Raw genomic sequence first — 8,211 nt, forward strand, 5'->3', positions numbered from 1 at the left:
TGTGATCAGTGATTTTTGATTTTACTATTGTAATTGCTTTGGGATGCCATGAATTGTACCCATGTAAGACTGTGAACTTAATTGATAAATGTTATGTGTGTTCTGACTGCTCCACTGACTGGCCACTCTCCCATCTCTTTCCTTCTCCTTGGGCCTCCCTCAAGTCCAGTACTGAGACACAACAATATTGAAATTAATCCACTTATAACCCTATAGTGGCCTTTGAGTGTTCAAGTAAAAGGAAGAGTCAATTAATGAGACAAACTTCACTGCTGTCTTATTTCTTAAAATTACCACAGCCATCTCAGCCTTCAGCAACCACCAACCTGATCAGTGAGCAGACATCAATCTTGAGGCAAGACACTCCATCAGCAAAAAGATTATGACTTGCTAAAGGCTTAGGCGATGGTTAGCTTTTTTTAAGCAATAAGGTATTTTTAAAAATTAAGTTATGTAGATTTTTTTTTAGACAATATGGTTGCACACTTAGTAGCCTACAGTATAGTATCAACATAACTTTTATATGCCCTGGGAAAGAAAAAAATTTGTGTGACTCACTTTATTGTGATGTTCACTTTATTGTGGTTGTCTGGAACTGAATCCACAATATCTCCAAGATGTACAAAAATTGGATGAAGAAAACACCTCCTTAAAAATAGAATTGGCCAATGAAAAAGGAGGTACAAAGCTCACTAAAGGAAATAATTCCTTAAAAATTAGAATTGGGCGCTTTTTCGCAACGGGTTTGCCGCCAGAACACAGGTGTTGTGAAAACCATCGCTAAACTTCCAAAAAAATGGGCAAGGAAAAGACTCACATTAACACTGTGGTCATTGGACACGTAGACTCTGGCAAGTCCACTACTACTGGCCACCTCATCTACAAATGTGGAGGAATTGACAAGAGAACCATTGAGAAGTTCGAGAAGGAGGCTGCTGAGATGGGAAAAGGCTCCTTCAAATATGCCTGGGTCTTGGATAAACTGAAGGCTGAACATGAGCGTGGTATCACTATTGATATCTCCCTGTGGAAATTTGAGACCAGCAAGTACTATGTGACCATTATTGATGCTCCTGGACACAGAGACTTTATCAAGAACATGATTACAGGCACATCTCAGGCTGACTGTGCGGTCCTGATTGTTGCTGCTGGTGTTGGTGAATTTGAAGCTGGTATCTCAAAGAATGGGCAGACCCATGAGCATGCCCTTCTGGCCTACACACTAGGTGTAAAACAACTGATTGTTGGTGTAAACAAAATGGATTCCACCGAGCCCCCCTACAGCCAGAAGAGATATGAGGAAATTGTCAAGGAAGTCAGTACCTACATTAAGAAAATTGGCTACAACCCTGACACAGTAGCTTTCGTGCCAATTTCAGGTTGGAATGGTGATAACATGCTGGAGCCAAGCTCTAATATGCCTTGGTTCAAGGGATGGAAAGTCACTCGTAAGGATGGCAATGCTAATGGAACTACACTGCTTGAAGCTTTGGATTGCATCCTGCCACCAACTCGTCCAACTGACAAGCCCCTTCGTCTGCCCCTCCAAGATGTCTACAAGATTGGCAGTATTGGTACTGTTCCTGTTGGCCGAGCGGAAACTGGTGTTCTAAAACCAGGCATGGTGGTCACCTTTGCCCCAGTCAATGTTACAGCTGAAGTAAAGTCTGTCGAAATGCACCATGAAGCTTTGAGTGAGGCTCTGCCAAGGGATAATGTTGGTTTCAATGTCAAGAACGTGTCTGTCAAAGATGTCCGCCGTGGTAATGTGGCTGGTGACAGCAAGAATGACCCACCTATGGAAGCAGCTGGTTTCACTGCACAGGTTATTATCCTGAACCATCCAGGCCAAATCAGTGCTGGCTATGCACCTGTTCTGGATTGTCACACTGCTCACATTGGTTGCAAGTTTGCTGAACTGAAGGAGAAGATTGATCGTCGTTCTGGTAAGAAGCTGGAAGATGGCCCTAAATTCCTGAAATCTGGTGATGCTGCCATCGTTGACATGGTTCCAGGCAAGCCCATGTGTGTGGAGAGCTTCTCTGATTATCCTCCTCTGGGTCGTTTTGCTGTTCGTGATATGAGGCAGACTGTTGCAGTTGGTGTCATCAAGGCAGTTGACAAGAAGGCTGCTGGAGCTGGCAAGGTCACAAAATCTGCCCAGAAGGCCCAGAAGGCTAAATGAATATTCTGTACAACACCTGCCCCCCCAGTCTTAATCAGTGGTGGAAGAACAGTCTCAGAACTGTTTGTCTCAATTGGCCATTTAAATTTAATAGTAAAAGACTGGTTAATGATTACAATGCATCGTAAAAGCTTCAGGAGGAAAGGAATGTTTTTTTGTGGACCATTTGTTTCGTGGCAGTTTTAAGTTATTAGTTTTTAAAATCAGTAATTTTTAAATGGAAACAACTTGACCAAAAATCTGTCACAGAATTTTGAGACCATTAAAACAGTTTAATGCGAAAAAAAAAAAAAATTAGAATTGGGCAATTGGAAGCTAATGACTCCATGAGACATCAAGAAGCAATTAATACAAATTCAAAAGAAGGAAAAAAATAGAAGAAAATTTGAAATATCTCATTGGAAAAACAATGGACCTGAAAGATAGATCAAGGAGAGATAATTTAAGAATGATTGGATTACTTGAAAGCCATGATTAAAAAAAAAGAGCCTAGACATCATATTTCAAGAAATTATTAAAGAAAATTGCCCTGGTAGCCTAGAATCAGAGGGCAAAATAGAAATTGAAAGAATCCACCAATCACCTCTTGAAAGAGATCCCAAAATGAAAATTCCCAGGAACATTATAGCCAAAAATTTCAGAGCTCCCAGGTCAAAGAGAATATATTGCAAGCAGCCAGAAAGAAATGATTTAAATATCATGGAGCCACAGTCAGGATAACACAGGATTTAGGAGCTACTACATTGAAGGATTGGAGGGCTTGAAATATTGTATTCCAGAGGGCAAAGAAGCTAGAATAACCATCAAAAATCTCCCATCTAGCAAAACTGAGTATAATCCCTTTGGGGAAAAATGGACATTTAATGAAATAGAGAACTTTCAAGTATTTCTGATGAAAAGACCAGAGATGGATAGAAAATTTTATTTTCAAATACAAGACTCAAGAGAAGCATAAAAAGGTAAAGAGGAAAGAGAAATCATAAGGGATTCAATAAGATTAAACTGTTTGCATTCCTACAAGAGAAGATGATACCTGAAACTCCTAAGAATTTTATCATTACTAGAGCAGTCAGAAGGAGTATGCATAGACAGAAAATGTGGGTGTGAGTTGACTATGATATCCAAAACCCCAAAATTAATGGGTGAGAAAATGGGTTGCACTGGGAGGAGGAAGGGAGAGGTAGAATGGGGTTAATTATCTCACATAAAAGAAGTGCCAAAGAGCATTTACAGTGGAGGGAATGGGGGAGGGCAGGGAAGGAGGCAAAGCTGGAACCTCACTCTCAGTGGATTGGCTGAAAGAGGAAATAACACACACTCAGTTGGATGTAGAAATCTATCTTGCTCTCCAGGGAAGTAGGAGGGGTGGGAGGTAAGAAAAGAGGGGGGAGCTGATAGAAGAGGAGGATAGATTGGAGGAGGCAATGGTCAGAAGCAAAACACTTGTGAGGAGGGAGAGGGTGAAAGGAGAAAAAGAGAAGAATAAACAGGGGAAAGACTAGGATGGAGGGAAATATACAGATAGCAATCATAACTATGAATGTGAATGGGATGAATTTACACATGCAATGGAAGCAGATAGCAGAGTGGCTTAAAAAACAGAATCCTACAATATGTTGTTTACGGGAAACTTGAAGCAGAGAGACATACACAGAGTAAAGGTAAGGGGATGGAACACAATCTATTATGTTTCAGCTGAAGTAAAAAAAAGCAGAGGTAGCAATCATGATCTCAAACAAAGTAAAAGCAAAAATAGATCTAATTAAAAGAGATTAGCAAGGAATAACATCTTACTAAAATGGGTCATAGACAATGAAGTAATATCAATACTAAACATATATGCATTAAATGATATAGCATCCAGATTCTGAAAGGAAAAGTTAAATGAGTTACTGGAGGAAATACAGTAAAACTGTACTAGTGGGGGACCTCACCTTTCTCCTCCCAGAACTAGACAAATCTAACAAAAAAATAAAGAAGAAAGAAGATGAGATGACTAGAATTCTAGAAAAGTTAGATATGATTGCCTTCTAGAAAAATTGGATTGGAAAAGAAAGGAATATACCTTTTTCTCAGCAATACATGGCACTTACACAAAAACTGACCATGTATTAGGGCATAAAAACCTTACAACCACATTCAGAAAAGCAAAAATATTAAAAAGATCATAACTCAATAAAATTACATTCAATAGAGGGCTGTGGAAAGATAGATTAAAAATTAATCGAAAACTAATCTAATCCTAAAGAATGAATGAGTCAAAGAATAAATCATAGAAATAATCAATTTCATTGAAGAGAATGTTGACAATGAAACAGCACACCAAAATTTGTAGGATGCAGCCAAAGTGGTACTGGGGGGAAAATATATATCTCTGAATACTTACATCAATAAATGAATCAATCAATGAATTGGGCATGCAACTAAAAAAGCCTAGAAAAAGAACAAATTAAAAATCCTCAATTAAACACCAGATTAGAAATCCTGAGAGTCAAAGGAAAGATTAATAAAATTGAAAGTAAGGAAACCATTTTATTAATAAATATAACTAGGAGCTGGTTTTATGGAGAAAAAACAATAAAAATAGACAAACCACTGGCTAATTTGTTTTTTTTTTAAAAGAAAACCAAATTACCAGTATCAACAATGAAAACAGTGAATTCACCACCAATGAAGAGGAAGTTAAGGCAATTATTACAAGCTATTTCGCCCAATTATATGCCAATAAGTTTGACAATCTAATTGAAATGGATGAATATGTACAAAAATATACACTTCCTAGATTAACAGAAGAGGAGATAAAATATTTAAGTAACCCCATCTTAGAAAAACAAATTGAGCAAGCCATCAAAGAGCTCCCTAAGAAAAAATTCCCAGGACCAGAACAGATTGAAAAGTAAATTGTATCAAACATTTAAAGAACAATTAATTCCAATAATATATAAACTATTTGGGAAATAGGCAAAGAAGGAGTCCTACCAAATTCCTTTTACAACACAAATATGGTGCTTATACCTAAACCAGGAAGTGTAAGAACAAAGAAAGAAAACTATAGATCAATTTCCATAATGAATACTGATGCAAAAAGTTTAAATAAAATACTGTATCACCAAGGCAAAATTCACAGCAGTTGATATTGCTATGAATATGCTGGTGTGGTTCTGAATAAAATACAGAAGACAAAAGCAAAACATTTATTCAGACTCTAGGAAGTCAAATCCCAACACCAGTAAACTGAATCCATCACAGCAACAAAGAAGTTAATACACATTATCACTGCAGAGAGCAACTCCATCCCAAAGCCTTCCCCCTGCTCAGGCCTTCTCACAAACAAACACAATCCTAGCTGCCTCCTTGCCTACTTCTGCTCTCTCCCACTGCTCTAACTGCTCTGACCAATTTCCTCCATTCTGTTCCACCCTTCCTGTTCCACCCTTCCTGCTCCACCCTTTCCTGTTCCACCCATTCAGCAAGCTTCTCCCACCACAGGCATCATGTAACTTAGGCTTCCATGTGCCTTAAGCAGGTCACATGGGCCTATTAGTGGATGGGAAGACCTTCAAATTTACATTATTATTACAAATACTAACAAGGAGATTGTAGCAATATATTGCAAAGATCATACACTGTGACCAGGTGGGATTTATATCAAGAATGCAGAGGTGGTTCAATATTGGGAAAACTATAAGAACAATTAACCGTATCAATAACAAAACCAACAAAAATAATATAATTATCTCAATAGATGCAGAAAAAGCTTTTGATAAAATACAAAACTCATTCCTATTAAAAACACTAGAAAATATAGGAGTAAATGGAGCTAAAATGATAAGTAGCCTTTATCTAAAACCATCAGCAAACATTATCTGTAATGGGGATAAGCTAGAATCCTTTCCAATAAGATTAGAGATGAAGCAAGGATGTCCATTATTGCCTCTATTATTCAATATTGTACTAGAAATGCAGTTTTAGCATTAAGAGAAGAAAAAGAAGTTGAATGTATTAGATCAGCTATGAGGAAACAAACTTTGCAGATGATATGATGGTATACTTGGAGAATCCTAGAGAATCAACTAAAAAACGAGTTGAAATAATAACTTTAGCAAAGCTGCAGGGTATAAAATAAACCCATATAAATCATCAGCATTTCTATATATCACCAAAAAGCAAGAGATAGAAAGAAAAATCCCATTTAAAATAACTATAAACAATATAAAATACTTGAGAGTCTATCTGCAAAGACAAACCCAGAAACTATATGAACACAATTAAAAAACACTTTTCGCACAAATAAAGTCAGATCTGAACAATTGGAAAAATGTTAATTGTTCATGGGTAGACCAAGCCAACATAATAAAAATGATAAATCTACTTAAATCATTTTGCTTATTTAGTGTCATACCAATCAAACTACCAAAACATTATAGAGCTAGAAAAAAAAACAACAAAATTCATTTGGAAGAACAAAAGGTCAAGAATATCAATGGAATTAATTTTTAAAAATTGTGAAGGAATGTGGCCTACTTGTGCCAGAACTCAAACTGTATTATAAAGTGGTAATTATTAAAATAATCTGGTACTGGATAAGAGATAGAGTGGTGGATCAGTGAAATACATTATGTACACAATACACAGTAGGTAATGACCATAATAATCTAGTGTTTGATAAATGCAAAGATCCCAACTTTTAGGACAAAAACTGTTTGACAAAAACTGCTGGGAAAACTGGAAAGCTGATTCCAGAAACTAGGTATAGAGCAACAACTCATGCCATAGACTAAATAAGGTCAAAATTTAAACATAAATGATGATAGGAGCAAATTGCAGGAGTTTGGAATAGTTTACCTGTCAGATCTATGGACAATGGAAGAATTCAGGACCAAACAAGATAGAGAGCGTTATAAGATATAAAATGGATAATTTTGATTACATTAAATTAAAAATGTTTACACAACAAACCAATGCAGCCAAAATTAGAAGGAAAGCAGAGAACTGGGGGAAAAATGTTACAGCAAGTTAATCTGATAAAGGTTTCATCTCTCAAATGTATAGAGAACCCAGTCAAATATATAAGAATACATATCATTCCCCAATTTATAAATGGTTAAAGGATATGAACCGGCAATTTTCATATGAAGAAATCAAAACTATTTGTAGTCATATAAAAATGCTCTAAATCACTATCAATTAGAGAAATGCAAACTAAAACAACTCTAAGGTATTATTTTATGTTAATGTAATGTCTATAATTTCTTGCACTGTGATTTTGGGAAATCACTACGTAGAGTATTGAACTGTTACTTATTAGAGTCTTTTATCTGGAAGAAAGAGCTCTTCTGGTTAAGAACCATTTTAAGTATTTAAATGTGTATATTCTGATATGTTAAAAAAAAGTTAACATGGTATTTTGGAAAAGTACAAAAATGTGGGAAATCTCACTGCCTGTGAGAAGTTCTGTGACAATTTGCCAGATGTTCTAAATTTTTGGCTTTGGTAAAATCATGAAAGTAGGAGCTCTAAGAATATATGTGTGAATAATGTGAGCCTTGTAAATTCTAACCTGAAATTAGGATAACTAGCAAACTGGTTTGGAGAGGAACTAAGACCCACTCAACCATAGACATACACACTCATAAGCAAATAGGGGGATAGCTTAAAAGTTTGCATATATAATACAGAAATGGTTTATGTTGTGAATTATCTAACTATTGATTATGAAATCTATGTAATCTAACTGGACAAATTATAACTTAATTGATAGATACCAAGTTACATCTTTGGGTCAACTTTGGATCAGTGGGTACCAGTTGCCTTTTGCCATAAGGTTTGACATGTAGTACATTAAACTATCTAGGAAAACTGGTTTTGATTGAACTATCATGGCATCCAGGTGGCACAATGGATAGTATTCTGGACACGGAGTCAGGAAGATCTCAGTTCAAATCTGGTATCAGATACTTGCTAGCTGTGTGACCCTGGGAAAGTCACTTAACTTCTTTTTGACTCAGTTTCTTCATTTATAAAGT

The 8,211-nt window shown here is 36.3% G+C and overlaps 1 protein-coding gene across 1 annotated transcript; it reads left to right on the plus strand.

Moving 5' to 3' along the window:
• Positions 1-733: 733 nt before the first annotated feature.
• Positions 734-2,479, plus strand: LOC118843327 (elongation factor 1-alpha 1-like). The gene has a single exon (XM_036750913.1). It carries the CDS (start codon positions 797-799, stop codon positions 2,183-2,185), a length of 1,389 nt encoding a protein of 462 aa, XP_036606808.1. The 5' UTR covers positions 734-796; the 3' UTR covers positions 2,186-2,479.
• The last annotated feature ends 5,732 nt before the right edge of the window (positions 2,480-8,211 follow it).

This window comes from Trichosurus vulpecula, chromosome 3 (genome assembly GCF_011100635.1).
Source record: "Trichosurus vulpecula isolate mTriVul1 chromosome 3, mTriVul1.pri, whole genome shotgun sequence".
NCBI lineage: Eukaryota > Metazoa > Chordata > Mammalia > Diprotodontia > Phalangeridae > Trichosurus > Trichosurus vulpecula.